Below are 17,978 nucleotides of genomic sequence, written 5' to 3' on the forward strand. Positions count from 1 at the left end.
CTTCTCCAAAAGCTTAAGCTGTTGGAGAAAGGCGTTATTTATCTTTTATACTTTTAACACTCCCCCGCACATGTGGCCCACTTGGCAAACACATGGCACATGTGGTCCCACTTTGGACTGATCATCACATGTGCATTTTTGCTATCCGGGAGGTTTGAACTCGAGACCTTTGGCTCTGATACCATGTTAACCTACCAACTTCTCCGAAAGCTATAATTTTGATTTCTCACTAGTATAGGCTTAGGTACATTGCAGATATCTGCTAGCTGATGATAAATCCTTGGGGCATCTAAGAACTACTTTGATATAAGCTGAAATGAAGTTCACTAGAGTTTTCATGGTATCAGACAGACAGATACAAAAAAAATCAAATAAATAGACTTTGTATCACATGACAAACAACTAAATGTTGAATTCTCTCCATAGGCGACACCTTATCAAAATACAGTAACCGAGGATCAAAATCTACCTTTAATAAATCTGGTTGAAGTCCGGCCTAACCTCCGCTTACCGATAAAAAAAAAGGATCAAAATCTACCTTTAACTGTTATCAAGAAATTTCTTCCGTCTTTAATGCCTACAAGGTTTTAAATTTCAGTTTCGGAATGCGCTTAGGTCCTCATCAAAGCCTAAATTTCGGACGAAATCTATCGAAATGATATAACGTAATATTTTATCCCGTCTAAAATTTCGGCGAAATTGAAGAAATTTTGGCCTAAATTTCGGTAATTTCGGATGAAATTTTGGGGTAATATTAAATAATGAATAAAAAAACTGATTTTTGGGTCCTATCCCTTAAATTTCGGGGAAAACGAAATTTCGATCGAATGTAACATTTCAATTTTACCCAATTTCAATTTCGTTCTCTGGGGAAAACGAAATTTCGATCGAATGTAACATTTCGATTTTACCCAATTTCAATTTCGTTATCTGAATTTTTTGGATTTCGGTCGAAATTTAAAACCTTGATGCCAACTACACTCGCTGAACACTTATTGAAGAGGTTTCCAGATTCAAACCTTTAGGACAAGGTTGCTTCAAGTGGAGGGGAGTGTTACGTGCACAATCTGTAGCAGTTATTTAGTTCATTTCTTTTCTGTTATGTGTCTCTAGGGTCAGTCCCATGTATGTAATGGAGTTGGTTTTGACTCATTGTGGTGTCAGTTATGGAGTCTTGTTACTAGTACGTGGAGTCAGTTTTGGTAGTTGTCATTTGGAGAATTGAATTGTACTTAAACTCTTTTCTCATGAATGAAAGACATACAACTTTCTTCTCCTAAAAAGTATACTCTTTCCTGGAGGTTGGCTCCCTCGAAGTACCCATTTTTCACCATAGGAAAATCCAAGATAAAGAACGTAACAATCCTTCGAACCACAAATATGAGGGTTCGAACCAGAAGTTACATAGTTAGAACCACAATTGAACCAAAATTGACAATTGAGATAAATATTTCCAAAGAAGGAACAATAGGAACCACTATTTTCATACTTCGAACCACTTCAAACACAGTATTAGACAGTTGGAATCAAAACCACTGCTTACAAGGATCATTGGAACCATACTTAATGGTTTCAAGGGTTCTAAAGTATGAAAAATCCCAAAAATAATGGTTCTGCCTCTTTCCCTTCTGTCAAAAGAGTGCAACACAAAATCGATAACGGTCCTTCTGCCAACAAAATCAAATGATACAATTTGAAAACAAAAATAAAACCCTTGCCCACCAAAATGAAACCCTTAAAAACCTAAAAATCCTGAATGAAATCCTAACAAACCACAATTACACCTTTCATAACAAATGGAACCCTTTGGAACCCTAAATGAAACCCTTTAAAACATAGAAATCCTAAATTAAATCCGTCAAAACCATAGTCAAATACATGGAAACTAAGAAAATTTTTGCTTTCTAAAATATATTTCTTTCATTCCATCCAAACCCTAAAAAAACGAAAATCAACAACATCAAACCCTTTCCAAACCATTTCAAACCATTGATAACCTAGAAATCAACTGAAACCCTTTCAAACCCTAACACAGGAACTAATTATAGCTTTATACAATTTCAATAATGGTTCCAACTATTTCATATCCAACCCCCCAACAACAAAACCCAAAAAATGAACCCTAGATTAAATGGTTTAAAAATAACCTTAGGAGAGTTCAAGTAGTGGGATTAAATGGTTTAAAAATAACCTTAGGAGAGTTGAAGTAGTGGTTTCCGCAAGATGAGCTACACTTTCCGGCGAGGAGCGAATCTTTCCGACGCCGACCGAAGCTTTCCGGCAACAATAGTGACCGTCGGTGAGGTAAAATGGGGAGGAAGATGAACTACACTTTCCGGCGAGGACCTAACCTTTCCGACGCCGACCGAAGCTTTCTGGCAAGAATAGTCACCGTCGGCGAGGTAAAAGGGGGAGAACGAGTGAAAAAACAGGGAAAACGAGTGAAAAAACAGGTAAAAGGGGGAGAAGGGTAAAACGCGTGGTTAAACTGATGGAGGGTATTTATGTCATTTTCCATACCCTACCGTACCTGCCAGCCCTTTTCTCATTATTTTGAAAACCCCACCCTTCATTCAGAATATAATGTAAACTTTGCATTTTTTTTCATCATTTGCCCAATTTTTTTATTATTATTATTTTGATTTGTTCTTTTCAAATTAAAAAATTAACCCAAATGTAAAATAATAAATTAAAGTTGAGATACTCTTGTTATATAATTCATTACAATAAATGGGTTGGCATCAGTGAAATAAAAAAGTGAAAAGGCTTATACAAAATGTTCTTGCAATTTTCTACGTTCTAGAAAGTTGATTATTGAGTTGAAAATGAAGGCTTTTAACGGTTTATTTACCAATAACAATACAATAAATTTGTTGTTCTATTCCTCTTTAATCAACATTAGAAGTAAGAGGAAGATGCCAAGCTAGGATGATTAAAAACAGCTTTCTTTTCAATTAAAATATATCTTCTTATGAATGGACCGTGAATTGTACTTTATGTTTTTTTTTTTCTTGACAAATGCTAAACAGAAAGACACACTTGTAAAAACCCAGCAGCAAGGGCGACCCATTGGATCCACGTCGCCCAACATGATCCAATGGGGCGCCCTTGCGGGTGGGTTTTTGCAAGGTGCAATTTAGTTTGGCATTCCTCGTTTTTGAGATACTACTGGTAAAAATATAGAAATAGTGGGCCCAAGTGCCCAAAATAAGTGGGACACAACACAACACGTAGCATATTCTAGGTTACTTTGGGCGCACTGTGATTGTCGATGTCCCAAAAGACAGGCCTTTACAAGTGGATGGTTAAAATAAAGTAGACAAAACGGTTGGGTTGATGGGACAGTATTGGACGGTTGGAGTTGTCCGGTCCGTCGCACGTTAAGTATGTGGAGTTATCCGGTCTGTCGCACGTTAGACCAGCCACCTCGTGAATGGAGCTTTTCTATATGGGAAACTACAATCATTCTTTATTAATTGCGCAAAGACTGTGATGGACGAATAATTGGTTTGTAAGAGCTTTTTGGGAACTGTAATAACTAATAACCCTTGATTTAGCTTCAATGTCTTCCAGTTACTATCCTAGTGAAAATATACAGGGATATGATAACCACCCGCCTGCCCGCGGCGGATGAAATCCTCCCCTTTAATAATTATTCGTTAAGTTTTAAAGGCAAATAAAAATGTTAAAGGGGGTGAATTTATCCTCAGTCGCTGAACCATTCTCACAGAAATCGTTAAGGGGGGGATATCATTTCCCAATATATATGGTGATGTTAGTATTCAAGTGAAACTAGAATAGTAACTCATCCTCAGTAGCACTTCCACATGGGTTCACTTGAATGTCTTTTAAAATAATTTTGAATTTCTCCTTAGATTTACAAATAATATTAGAAAAATAGGTGAATTATTCTTCAAATTTGTATGCAATTTAAAACATTCGGGGTTTAATTTGGAACATTTTCTAAAGGGGCTCAAAAAACATTGCAAAATCTTACATCTCAAGATGTGAAAATTTATGAACTGTTCGAAATTTTTATATTATTAGGAGAATTTTATAACAATGTTTGGATGCATCAGTTCAGCATTTGTCGCAGATAAATGCTAAGCCAAACTGTGTCTGTGGGCCACGTATATAAGCTTCATATGATGAAAATTATTTGACCAAATAGGGGTGTTAATGGACCCAGCAGGACCGATGGATCCAAAAGATCCGAACATTGGATGGATGTCTTTCATGTGAGCATGAGAAGCTTGACCTGGGCCCACCCACATAAGTCAGAGCGATCCATATCGTTCATCAAAAGGCTCTCGATCTATAGATGAAACAAGATGAAATCAGTCGTTTCGACCATTTCTATTTATCGGATCATATATCCATTTGCAACCCATTGATTGAAGAGTTGGGATCATCCGGCAAGTGCAATTATTTCCTTTTCATATTAGCTTAATAATATGGGCGACCGAATGAAGGGTCCGCATCACACTAATATTATGTAAGTGGGCCGGATATCCACCCATATAAGTTTTGTCCGTTATAATATACTTCTTGATGTAATGCTAAACTAATACGGCTGCAAGTACCTCGTTTATATAAACAGGAGCTCATTCATCTCAATTCAACTATTTTTTTCTGCAGAAATTAGTAATTTCTGCTAGCCAGATTTATATGTTTTAGTTGAAGATATCAAGATCATGGTTTTGATGCAGATCAAGCATAGATGATTTTTTTATGAAGGAGGGCTTGAAGTGCAGAAGAATAAATCGATCTACAGCTTTGCTAAGCTCTTGAACTGACAATTGGCACTGATTTCAAAGAGAAAAGAGGATCAACAGTCCTGCAGTTGATAAAATGGCACGGATAACAGATCGGATGGTGATATCAAATCACCGAGCAAGTCTCCTGTACTAAATACCGGTAAAAACTCAGGAAAGATGAACGTCGGGCACAACTCTGGGAAGATAAAAGGAGAACAAGAGAACAAGAACAGTATTCCATTTTACAAGCTGTTCTCACTTGCAGACTCGACAGACGTTGTGTTGATGATCATAGGCTCAGTTGCAGCTATTGCAAATGGTGCTGCTATGCCACTTATGACTCTTCTCCTTGGACAAGTGGTTAACTCTTTTGGAAAACCTGTAGAGCTCCATGAGATGGTTAATGAAGTTTCCAAGGTATATAACCGTTCATTAAACTTGATCGTTGTTCTTTCACAGTGTTCCCATGTTGTTTTTCTATGACCCCTCTACTAAATTTTCCAGGGCTTAATTTCCATTTGAATTTGGGTTGTAAAAGTTGTGACTGTTTGAAAACCTCATAGCAATTACTTGATGTTATAAGATTTTTACTTTTCTCAACTCAACACAACAAAGCCTTTGACGTTTAATGTTTTCAATTTGACATGTGTTCAATTTTTTTAATGTTTTTTTTAACTATTTTATAGGGTATAAAGTAGTGAAATGTGATGAAGAATCTCCTTTTTTTCCCTTTGGCAAATTAGTTTCTTTTTTCTTATAAAAACTTAGCATAATCCCCTGTTCTTATTGTTGTCGCCTATAGATTGTGTGGCGACTTTTTTTTTTGAATGGTATTGTGATGGAGAATTATGTTTTTACATTTAATGGTACTCTGATAATAAATTAGTTATGCTGCTTTCTGTCTATATTTTTAGGTATCTCTGAGGTTTGTTTATTTAGCTGTGGCGGCAGGTGCAGCATCATTCTTCCGTAAGTAAATGGATCATGCCACTATTTTCTTCTAGCCTAAGAAAATGCTTAAAAATTATTGGGGACTGATAAAACTGTGTTTGTTCTTAAACAGAGGTGGCTTGTTGGGTGCTCACAGGGGAAAGGCAGGCTGCACGAATAAGGAATTTATACTTGAAAACCATATTGCGACAAGACATCGCATTCTTTGACAAGGAGACGAGCACAGGAGAAGTTGTTGGGAGGATGTCAGGCGATACTGTCCTTATTCAAGATGCCATGGGTGAAAAGGTACGGATACTACTCTGAACTCACTCAATTACTTGTTTTCCATGTAATTCTTTTGTGTGACAGTCAACATTATTAATCGATTCTCATAAAGGTTCACCACTAATTTCAATTGGTTGCCTTTACATGATGGCATTGGCGTTGAGAAGATCATAGTTTGATGTAATTATTTTTGGTCAATGGAGAACTAAGAAGCCAATGTGATGTTGTGAAACAGTTTAACTTAGTAAAGATGTCCAGTAGACTTGTAGGATCATATGTGGCTTGTTTCTTTGCAAATTGTACGTTAATTATTTTTATTGGTAAATTGTATGATATGCTATTGATTTAGTATATACTGGATGTTTTCTTGAAGGCTTATGATTACATGCGGATATATACTATATAATTCAGAAGTTGAAAATGTTCAACTGTAAAACTCAGACTTGAAGATCAATAGAATATTCCCTGCCCTTCAACTACACCATACCTATGTTATTATTACACTCGTACTGATTGCTGCCAAAGTTTCAGTCTGGGACAGTTTTTTTTTTTTTTTAATTCGCAGAATTGTTGATTCATTGTTGATAAATATCACTAATTGTGTATTTAGCTCTCTGCGAAAAGAAAGAAGAGACATTGCTGCCTTTCTTCTTGACTTGCCAATTAATTGCCTAGTGCCAATCTTCTTGAATATATTTTCAAGTTTTTTCGTTCCCCTTTACAGGTTGGAAAGTTCATTCAGCTGGTATCATCATTCATATCAGGATTTGTGATTGCATTTATTAAGGGATGGCTTCTTACCCTTGTTTTGCTATCCACTATTCCTCCTCTTGTGATCGCTGGTGCGATGATGTCTATCATTATAACAAAGATGGCATCCCATGGACAAACATCTTATGCAGAAGCTAGTGTTGTGGTGGAACAGACGATTGGTTCAATTAGAACGGTAGGTGATGTTTTTGCATGACGTATATCCCCCTATCTCCCCCCTCCCCCCTCCTCCTCACACACAACTGGATTATATTACTCTAACCACAAGCATTATCATTTCTGTGTCATTTTTGTGGGAATATTTCTGACATGTTTGCTAATCAGGTTGCATCATTTACTGGGGAGAAGCATGCCATAGATAAATACAATAAGTCTTTGAAGGCTGCTTACAAGTCAGGTGTTCATGAGGGATTGGTTGCAGGAGCAGGTTTTGGTTCAGTTATGTTTTTCCTCTATTCCACTTATGCTTTGGCTATGTGGTTCGGTGCAAAGATGGTGTTGGAGAAAGGATATTGGGGTGGAGATGTTATTAATGTTGTTTTTGCAGTCTTGACCAGCTCTCTGTAAGTTGCATACTTTCACTTATATAGATTAAAAAACTTAAATCATTATAGAAAACCACAGTTGAAATTATTCTGAAAACACACCTTCCATATGTTTTCTATGTGGACATGCATACACAAATGCATACATTTATAAGCATAGCTCATGTCCACCACCTATCTGTTATGCTCTAACTAATCCAGATCACTTGGTAACCCTATGTGGAATTCCTGAATTTGACCACTAATACCAACATTTGCACTCTTGTCTCCTACATTTGCACTCGACTCCTATCACTTAAATTTTATTCTGCTGCAACTTTAGTTTCTGTAAATTTGTTAGTCATGATAAGATTACAAGCTTCCTAAATGCCCAACTTTTATTATATATCAAAAGACCCACAAACCCTTGGGGGTTCGTTGAAAAATGCTGAAGAACAATTAAAATATGCCTAGCACGGACTAGATGTTAACGGGAGAGTAGAGGGTGGAAATTTATACTTGTATAACTTCAAATTAGGGGTCTCTCTCATGTATATAGGAACCAACAAACAAGAGTGGAAAATTATGAATTTCCTTAATGGACAATGATACCGAAAAATAGAGAGAAAATTAGCCCCTAGGTAAATATATGGATATATGCACATTTAACTATACAACCAGGGATGCAGCATACGTTTGTTGTGATGGAATCCACTAGATCATGTACTCTACGTCATTCTTTGAAGCAATTTTTATTTATTAGCGTAGTGGAATTTGGGATGTGTAGAGTCAAATGTTTCTAAAACACGATCAGGTCAGGCCTGTCAAAATTAAAAAGACCGGATCCTTATTCCTCAAGTCATACCCCCTGAATCCCAGATTTATGAATTCATTTATGTATAGATTGATTCTGATTGTTGAGAATTTCAGCAAGAAATATTTGCTAATATTTTTTTCCTGCCAAGTATTAATCCATTCGTGTCCAATTGGATGACTCAGGAATCTAGGCTCAGCATCTCCGTGCATAAGCGCATTTGCAGCAGGACAGGCTGCAGCATTCAAGATGTTTGAGACGATCAAGAGGAAACCAGAAATAGATGCATATGCCACTAGTGGGCGGAAGTTGGATGATATCCGAGGAGATGTTGAATTAAGAGATGTTTATTTCAGTTATCCGGCAAGACCAGATGAGAAAATATTCACAGGATTCTCCCTCTCGATATCGAGTGGCACAACTGCGGCTTTGGTTGGAGAGAGTGGAAGCGGGAAATCGACAGTTATCAGTCTCATAGAGAGGTTCTATGACCCACAAGCTGGTGAAGTTCTTATCGATGGTATAAATCTCAAGGAGTTTCAATTAAGATGGATTCGAGAAAAAATTGGGCTTGTTAGCCAAGAACCAGTCCTTTTTGCTTCTAGCATTAAAGATAACATTGCCTATGGTAAGGATGGTGCAACTCTTGATGAAATCAAAGCTGCAGCTGAACTTGCCAATGCTTCCAAATTCATTGACAAGATGCCTCAGGTTGTAATTTTTTTTGTCGTTCTACACAATTTTCATTGCTTTTCACTACTGCCACTTCCATTTTTCTGTGTAATGATGAAACCATTATTAAAAGTATAGTCAATACATCAATAAAAATATGAAAGGTTGTCGATTTGCCGAGAAAGGTGTACTAAGTGTACTTGGCTCATGTGTTAAGATGCAGTCTCATGACAGCCTCAAACAGATGAATAGTCGACACTGTTCCTTTCTTCTTATCAGAAACGGCGTAAACTCTACAGTAACTGTTACCAATTTTAGAAAGTATGACTGTTACCTTCTCTGTTGATATCTTATACAACCAGGGACTCGACACCATGGTTGGTGAGCATGGCAGTCAACTGTCAGGTGGTCAGAAGCAGAGAGTTGCCATAGCCAGATCAATTCTAAAAGACCCAAGAATTCTGCTTCTAGACGAAGCCACAAGCGCGCTTGATGCCGAGTCCGAACGGATTGTGCAGGAGGCACTGGACAAGATCATGATCAACCGCACCACTGTTATTGTTGCCCATCGTTTGAGCACAGTTAGGAATTCTGACATGATTGCTGTGATCCATCGGGGATCAATTGTTGAAAAAGGTATGAATCTTGAAAATTAATCATTGTAGGTTTTAAAATTGCCTCCCGGTGAACCTACTGTCACAGCTGCAACTCCTATCTGTGACTCCAGTTTTGTTGAGCACGCTTGGTTTGTTCACTGGGGTAAAAAATGAACAATTTGTTTGTATAGCCAGAGTATCCATATGTAAAAGGAAAATCGACCTTCTGTGAAGATAGATGGGTTATTATAGAATTCTTATTAACTGGCATCGTTTAAATCATATTTCATAAGGAACTTACTGACTTGCCAACTGTGTCAATTGATCAGGTTCCCATTCAGAGCTACTCAAGGATCCAAATGGAGCATACTCTCAACTTATACGATTACAAGAAGTTTACCATAACTCCGAAAACCCTATAACTGACCAGACCATTATGTTGGATTCTGGAAAGCAGTCAAGCCCACGCATGTCCTTCCAACAATCTTTAAGCCGGGGGTCATCTGATGACATCCAAGGAACTGCCTCATTCGAACCCGATACCTCAAAGGCATCCCAACAACCAAAAGATGTGCCGCTTTCTCGCCTTGCCTATCTCAACAAGCCAGAGATCCCTGTGCTAGTGCTTGGCAGTATTGCTGCAATAGTCAATGGAAGCATTCTACCCATCTTTGGGATACTTATTTCTAATGCAATTAGAACATTCTTTGAACCACCTCCGAAGCTCCGGAAAGATTCCAAGTTTTGGTCATTGATGTTCGTTGTCCTTGGCCTGGCATCATTTTTTGCAGCCCTAGCACGAAGGTACCTCTTCTCTGTGGCCGGATGCCGATTGATAAAAAGGATCCGATCGAAGTCATTTGCAAAAGTGGTGAACATGGAGATTGGGTGGTTTGATGATTCTGAAAACTCAAGTGGTGCAATTGGTGCTAGGTTATCAGCAGATGCAGCGACAGTTCGCAGTCTGGTTGGAGATACTCTTGCACTGATTGTTCAGAACATTGCATCACTTGTTGCTGGATTGGTAATTGCATTTGTAGCGAGCTGGCAATTGGCTCTGATAGTCTCAGCCATGGTACCCCTACTAGGCATCAGTGGATATGCCCAAATGAAATTTATGAAAGGATTCAGCGCAAATGCAAAGGTTTGTTTTCTAATTCATGGAAAATCATTGCCATTCAAAAAATAAAAACTTATGGAAAATCATCATATGTTGGATGAATGACAAAAAAAAAAAAAAAACTGTTTTCAGAAAACAAAAAATGAATATAACAGATTAGGGATCTGAACCTACAATTTTTAGGAAGTACCAATATATGTTTCTAAGTGAATTAAACTGTTGATTTTGCTTTGGCCATCTCTATTATTTTTAAGTCCTGGTTCTTTTTTGTTTGCTTCTGGAAGTTACATCTCATAAATATCTGGAGTATATTTTGATGTGTTTTAAACTCAGCAGGAGATTGATTAGACCTGCAAGTTTGGTGGTTTCACATCATCTATTCTCCATTTTTCCATCTCATGTTTTTCAGTTTGTGATAAATGGAACTATGAAAATTGTTTCAGATGATGTACGAGGAAGCAAGTCAAGTTGCAAATGATGCAGTTGGGAGTATAAGAACAGTCGCCTCTTTCTGTGCAGAAGAGAAGGTGATGGAATTGTATAGAAAGAAATGTGAAGGCCCGATGAAGACAGGGATAAATCAAGGGTTGATCAGTGGGATTGGTTTTGGGTTCTCCTTTTTCTTTCTGTTTTGTGTCTATGCAATCAGTTTCTATGCTGGAGCCCGCCTCGTCGAGGACGGGAAGACGACATTTGCGAAAGTTTTTCGTGTATGTAATCCTTACATATTTATCGACTGGTCATTTAATATTTAAACTTTAAAAAAAAAATAGAAGGAAAATAAGAAGATGAAAACTTCCTTTTCTTGTCACATTTGACAAACTTGACAGTTGGTTCCTCTTTTCAACATTTTGAAGTCATGGCTTTTTTTAAACCCATAATTTATCTAGGAACCAGATCCGGCACCTTAAATTTTATTGAACTTCCTTGTCTTGTCACATTTGACAAACTTGGCAGTTGGTTCCTTTTTTCAACATTTTGAATTCATGGCTTTTTTTAAACCCATAATTTATCTAGGAACCAGATCCGCCACCTTAAATTTTATTGAGAAGTTTTTTTTTTCATGGCTTCTTGCCTGATTTTGCAGGTGTTCTTTGCTCTCACGATGGCGGCTGCTGCAGTTTCTCAGTCAAGCTCCCTAGCACCTGATGCCAGCAAAGCCAAGACTTCTACTGCTTCTATATTTTCAATTCTTGATCGGAAATCAAAGATAGATCCGAGCGACGGTTCCGGGGTGACACTAGAAGATGTGAAAGGCAACATTGTGTTTCAGAATGTCAGCTTCTCGTATCCTACAAGGCCAGATGTTCAGATTTTCCGAGACCTCTGCCTCGATGTTCAATCTGGCATGGTAATTCTCAATCAATCAATCTATGGATCTGCACTCCTTTCTCTGATGTTAGTAAATGTTTCCTATGCTCCTATTTGAGTAAATTGCTCGCACCAAATTGCCATCAGTTTCACTATGTGAATGCTTGGACTTAAATATGTTTCTTATGTTGTATGATATAATATATGTTAACCTACCAACTTCTCCAAAAGCTTAAGCTGTTGGAGAAAGGCGTTATTTATCTTTTATACTTTTAACACTCCCCCGCACGTGTGGCCCACTTGGCAAACACGTGGCACATGTGGTCCCACTTTGGACTGATCATCGCATGTGCATTTTTGCTATCCGGGAGGTTTGAACTCGAGACCTTTGGCTCTGATACCATGTTAACTTACCAACTTCTCCGAAAGCTATAATTTTGATTTCTCACTAGTATAGGCTTAGGTACATTGCAGATATCTGCTAGCTGATGATAAATCCTTGGGGCATCTAAGAACTACTTTGATATAAGCTGAAATGAAGTTCACTAGAGTTTTCATGGTATCAGACAGACAAATACAAAAAAAATCAAATAACTAGACTTTGTATCACATGACAAACAACTAAATGTTGAATTCTCTCCATAGGCGACACCTTATCAAAATACAGTAACCTAGGATCAAAATCTACCTTTAATATATCTGGTTGAGGTCCTGCCTAACCTCCACTTGCCAATAAAAAAAAAAGGATCAAAATCTACCTTTAACTGTTATCAAGAAATTTCTTCCGTCTTTAATGCCAACAAGGTTTTAAATTTCAGTTTCGGAATGCGCTTAGGTCCTCATCGAAGCCTAAATTTCGGACGAAATCTATCGAAATGATATAACGTAATATTTTATCCCGTCTAAAATTTCGGCGAAATTGCAGAAATTTTGGCCGAAATTTCGGTAATTTTGGATGAAATTTTGGGATAATATTAAATAATGAATAAAAAAACTGATTTTTTGGTCCTATCCCTTAAATTTCGGCCCGAAATTTCGGGGAAAACGAAATTTCGATCGAATGTAACATTTCAATTTTACCCAATTTCAATTTCGTTCTCTGGGGAAAACGAAATTTCGATCGACTGTAACATTTCGATTTTACCCAATTTCAATTTCGTTATCTGAAATTTCGGATTTCGGTCGAAATTTAAAACCTTGATGCCAACTACACTCGCTGAACACTTAGAACGGGAAAAGAAATGGAAAAAATTAACCAGCATCTCTCAATAGAGTATTCATAGTGTATAACATGGACAAAGACCACAACTGTTAGCACTGAAATGCAAGTGTGCAGTGCATGCAAGTGTGCAGTGCTAACCTCACAATATTAGGTACTTAAGCATCTTACATTATGCACTACGGTGACAATAAGAGAACATTACAAGAGAGAAATATCATCTGATAAAGATATCTTCCTCTTCTTCTTTCATTACTTTAAACTTCACTCAATACAACAGCAACTCCATGAATCTATTGCGTTAAATACTGAACTTCCTGGTCTTTCTCATTTATGTTTTGTTATCTAACATTTCAAGTTCCATTGGAGGTTCATAAAATCCAACTGACTTTTGTGCAGTATTTGTTGAGTACACAACGAGGTTAACAACCATTCATGCTTGCTAAAAACTGAAGTACAGCACTAACTTCCCCCTAGTACATGTTATGTAGTTCTACTCTACAGTCTCTATATGACAGCAAGATAACATAGCAAGTGAACATGCAATCAACACTGAGTTGGCTCTATCTACAAAATTACCAATTCAGTGTTTCCTCATTTCGTTTGCTTTGTTTTAACTTATAAATGTTTTGCTCAAAGTTTACAGTAGATTTCAATGGAGTATTAAAACTATAGACTGAAGACACTGAAGTAATTCACCCTGGTTGGTTCCGAAAAATGTGTGCGTTCCGGAAGCGGCCCTCCCTATCCTGCTATTTAAGTGAGTTCGGGTAAGCTTGTTTTGACCTGCTTTGTATAAGGGGTTTGAAGGCTTATTTTCGTATTCTAGTTTTCAGAAGAGGGTTGAGAGCTCAAAAAGGGTGAGACGGGTGTGCAACAGTGCAAGGGTTTATGGGCGGGTTTGGTGAGAGATACCGATTTCCCCTTGTAATCTCTAGTTCCTGTGTAAATCTTTGTGTCTCCATTGAAATTGTAAATCTTTGTGTCTTCATGTGTTTGCCTGTTTCGTGTTCTCAACAAGAAGTCTATAGGCTCCTCTCTCAATGAGAGCAGTCGCTCTTAGTATGCATTCCAGTTAAATGGTGAACTTTTTGGTGTTTCCTACTCAATTTCCTCATCCAAAATACAATCTTACACAGAGTACATAAGAACAATGGATTTGCAAGGGGTTAATAAGTCTAACAATCTCACTCTCTTCTACTTTTCAGACAATCGCTTTGGTTGGAGAAAGTGGGAGTGGGAAATCGACTGCAATCTCATTGTTGCAGCGGTTTTACGACCCTGATTCAGGTCAAATCACGCTAGATGGAATTGAAATCCAGAAGTTACAGTTGAGGTGGTTGAGGCTCCAGATGGGTCTGGTGAGTCAAGAACCGGTGTTGTTCAACGACACAGTCCGAGCCAACATTGCCTATGGAAAAGAAGGAGATGCGACTGAAGGAGATATTTTAGCTGCGGCCGAGTCTGCAAATGCCCACAAGTTCATAAGTAGCTTGCAACAGGTTTAAACACTGTGACCCAATTAATCATTTTTTCTCTTTTATCACACATTAGTGAAATTAAAGTAAATAATGGTTACTTCTAACATGTTTATGGAGATTCACATAAAATCACCACCCTGCAACACAAAGCCGTTGGATTTACTTCCATTGCAGAAGATTGGTGCATCTTATTGGCCCTCAAATCCAACACATGAGAAGGTCTGCCAATGAGATGGCTGATCATTTGGCAAAGGATGGTGTGGTTTTGGAGTCAGTTGTGGTGCGATATCATCTGTTACCTTTAAAAAAAAATCTTATGATGCAACTTATTTAAAATTATTTTTTACCAAATTCTGGAAATTGCAGGGTTATGACACGTTAGTAGGGGAGCGAGGGATCCAACTATCAGGTGGGCAGAAGCAACGGGTGGCGATAGCTCGTGCAATAGTGAAGCAGCCGAAGATCCTGCTATTGGATGAGGCAACAAGTGCACTCGATGCTGAGTCCGAGCGAGTGGTGCAGGAAGCACTTGATCGAGTGATGGTGAACCGGACAACGATGGTGGTGGCCCACAGGTTATCCACAATTAAAGGGGCAGATCTAATTTCAGTGGTAAAAAATGGGGTTATCATAGAGAAAGGAAAGCATGATGCTTTAATCAATATCAAAGATGGGACTTATGCCTCCTTAGTAGCACTTCACATGAGTGCTTCATCTCTATAATTTTCATCTTATTTTCCTAGTTTTGATGTCATGGGTTTCTGTTTCAAAACCCATTTCTTCCAATCTTCTCACTTTTGTTTGGACGTAATTGTACTATTATCTCTAGAGAGGAATTAAGAAAGAGCATATATAGAAAGTGCCAGTTATGGAGTGCAATCTATAGTTTTATTTTGGAAGGAAAAGAAGAGGGTCAGTTCATCACACACTAGACAATATTGTGGATTGTGTATTTTGAGTCTTGTTTGATTTCCTCCCCCTTGTTGCTGGTTTTTTTCCTTCTTTTGTACTTTGACCACCTTTGGGGCTTCTCCGCTCTGCATGAAATCGATATCTCATTAAAACTTCAACATAAAACATACACTTTTTGCAAGAATTATGTTCGCTCACTGCGCATGCCATGCCCCAAAACTCTCACTCACCATTGATACTTTTTTGTTAATAAAAAAAACAAACCCAAATGAATAGTTCGCAATTGCTAGCATAAATACATGAAAATCCTAATGGAGGCCCATTCACATTGACAACAGTATCAGTGTCAGTGTAATCCGCACACTTAATGGCCGTTTGAGTACAAGGGTTTTACATTCTCGGATTTTAAAATTCAGGCTTTTACTTCTTAGTTGTGTTTAGATTTAGCTTTTTAGTAGTGCTTCGATCCAGGATTTAGCTTTCTTCTCTCCATACTCCATAGCGTTTGGATTTGGGCTTTTTAGTAGTTTTTGATCAAAGGATTTAGCTAAATCCAAACACTACTTAAAAAGCTAAATCCTGAATTTTATAACTCAAGAATGTAAAATCCTTGCATCCAAACGGCTGCTTAATTTCGTCAACATAAGTAGAATATCATCATACTTAAAAATGATCCCAATTGTCTGATCAATGACTTGAAAATAGACCATTGATTAAAAAAATGAGCAATGAAGGGTCAATATGTCGGATGGGAGTCATTTACTCATTTTCATCAAGAAGGGGGAACCCTTAGATGAACGATCGAGATCATACAGACATCATGTGGGGTTACGTTAGGCTTCTCATAGTAATTGTTTGCGATTTTTTCTCAAGATTTGACAGTAACCTTTGGGATTTTATATGGGAAGTGGGTAGTTAAGGCCAAGGGACCTCTTTGAATACAGCCAAAAGGAATCTTTATTTGGAAATATGATTTAGAGATTGTTTCACCTCCATAGCCACTAATTTCTAGCTTTTCACTTTTTTTTTAATAAAGGGCTGATATTAAAAAAACAAGTTTTTTAGTGAGATTAATCTCAGCCCTTCTCAGACGAGTGAAAAGTTAATTTTGGGAGATGCAGTTAGTCGCGATGGAGGTGAAACAACCTCATGAGATTATTCAAAGTCTTATTTGCAAATGGAACATTAAAGCCACCTTTCGGATAGGTTTATTTCCCATATCGGAAGGTTAGGATCATTCTATGGAGATGATTTTCAGGGCACAAACTATTTAAGTTGAGCCCCAACAAGTGAATGATTTGAATAATCAAATAGCATGGCCGCAATTTTTTATTTTTTATTTTTTCAAATACTTGAATGCATGCTTGAAAACCATATAAAAACTCTTACCAAATCGTTGGTCAATTTCACTTTCATTTTTATTTTCCAAACGAAATCCCATTAGGAAGTGTTTTCCTTCAAATAAAGATTGATTTTGGAAGTACTTGTATCTTAATTGGAGTAAAATTAGTTGATACTATTAATAAGTCTTTGATAGGATTGGATGATCACACCAGTCTTGATCTGTCTGTTCATGATACAAGTGTGAAAGAGTTGACCGCTAGTGTCATCCACGCAAGCAGCGTAAAGCATACACCATTTTAGGGAGGAAACCTTCATTACTTGCTCATCATGTTCATCCAAAAACACAGAAAAATACCCATATAATTTTTATTTTTTTATTATTTTGATTTGTTCTATTCAAATTAAAAAATTAACCCAAATTTAAAATAATAAATTAAAGTTGAGATACTCTTGTTATATAATTATGATAAATGGGTTAACATCAGTGAAATAAAAAAGTGAAAAGGCTTATGCAAAATGTTCTTGCAATTCTCCTACGTTCGGGAAAGTTGATTATTGAGTTGAAAATGAAGGCTTTTAACGGTTTGTTTACCAATAAACAATACGAAATTTGTTGTTTTATTCCTCTTTAATCAACATTAGAAGTAACAGGAAGATGCCAAGCTAGAATGATTAAAAACACCTTTCTTTTCAATTAAAATATATCTTCTTATGAATGGACCGTGAATTGTACTTTATGTTTTTCTTTTTTTCTTGACAAATGCTAAACAGAAAGGCACACTTGTAAAAACCCAGCAGCAAGGGCGACCCATTGGATCCACGTCGCCCAACATGATCCAATGGGGTGCCCTTGCGGGTGGGTTTTTGCAAGGTGCAATTTAGTTTGGCATTCCTCGTTTTTGAGATACTACTGGTAAAAATATAGAAATAGTGGGCCCAAGTGTCCAAAATAAGTGGGACACAACACAACATATTCTAGGTTACTTTGGGCCCACTGTGATTGTCGATGTCCCAAAAGGCCAAAAGACAGGCCTTTACAAGTGGATGATTAAAATAAAGTAGACACAGCGGTTGGGTTGATGGGACAGTATTGGACGGTTGCAGTTGTCCGATCAACTGATATTTGGACGTCCAATGATCCATCTCTGTGTTCGGTTGGATGTCTTACAGAGTTTGGATTCCGGAATAATTTGGCTAGGCAAATGCCTTAAAAAATGGAAAAGAAAATCAGAAAAAAGG

At 37.4% G+C, this 17,978-nt stretch overlaps 1 protein-coding gene across 2 annotated transcripts; it reads left to right on the forward strand.

Moving 5' to 3' along the window:
* The first annotated feature begins 4,570 nt into the window (after positions 1–4,570).
* LOC143852705 (ABC transporter B family member 21-like) lies at positions 4,571–15,452 on the forward strand. Of its 2 annotated transcripts, XM_077362261.1 has the most exons (12): positions 4,571–5,174; positions 5,672–5,726; positions 5,821–5,996; positions 6,700–6,921; positions 7,071–7,309; positions 8,270–8,795; positions 9,119–9,392; positions 9,682–10,496; positions 10,916–11,182; positions 11,560–11,823; positions 14,211–14,504; positions 14,850–15,452. In XM_077362261.1, exons 1-12 carry the CDS (start codon positions 4,935–4,937, stop codon positions 15,204–15,206), a joined length of 3,729 nt encoding a protein of 1,242 aa, XP_077218376.1. In that variant the 5' UTR covers positions 4,571–4,934; the 3' UTR covers positions 15,207–15,452. The 2 variants fall into 2 exon arrangements, with proteins under 2 accessions (XP_077218376.1, XP_077218377.1); XM_077362262.1 differs by lacking the exon at positions 6,700–6,921.
* Positions 15,453–17,978: the final 2,526 nt, after the last annotated feature.

This window comes from Tasmannia lanceolata, unplaced genomic scaffold (assembly GCF_043159265.1).
Source record: "Tasmannia lanceolata isolate RefF3 unplaced genomic scaffold, GAP_Taslan_0.1 ptg000019l, whole genome shotgun sequence".
Taxonomy (NCBI): domain Eukaryota; kingdom Viridiplantae; phylum Streptophyta; class Magnoliopsida; order Canellales; family Winteraceae; genus Tasmannia; species Tasmannia lanceolata.

Excerpts from the sequence above, each read along its gene's own strand:
- LOC143852705 (XM_077362261.1), top strand. The coding sequence starts at position 4,935 with ATGAACGTCGGGCACAACTCTGGGAAGATAAAAGGAGAACAAGAGAAC. Across the intron at positions 10,497-10,915 it reads GATTCAGCGCAAATGCAAAG|ATGATGTACGAGGAAGCAAG; the intron begins GTTTGTTTTCTA and ends AAATTGTTTCAG. Across the intron at positions 11,183-11,559 it reads CATTTGCGAAAGTTTTTCGT|GTGTTCTTTGCTCTCACGAT; the intron begins GTATGTAATCCT and ends CTGATTTTGCAG.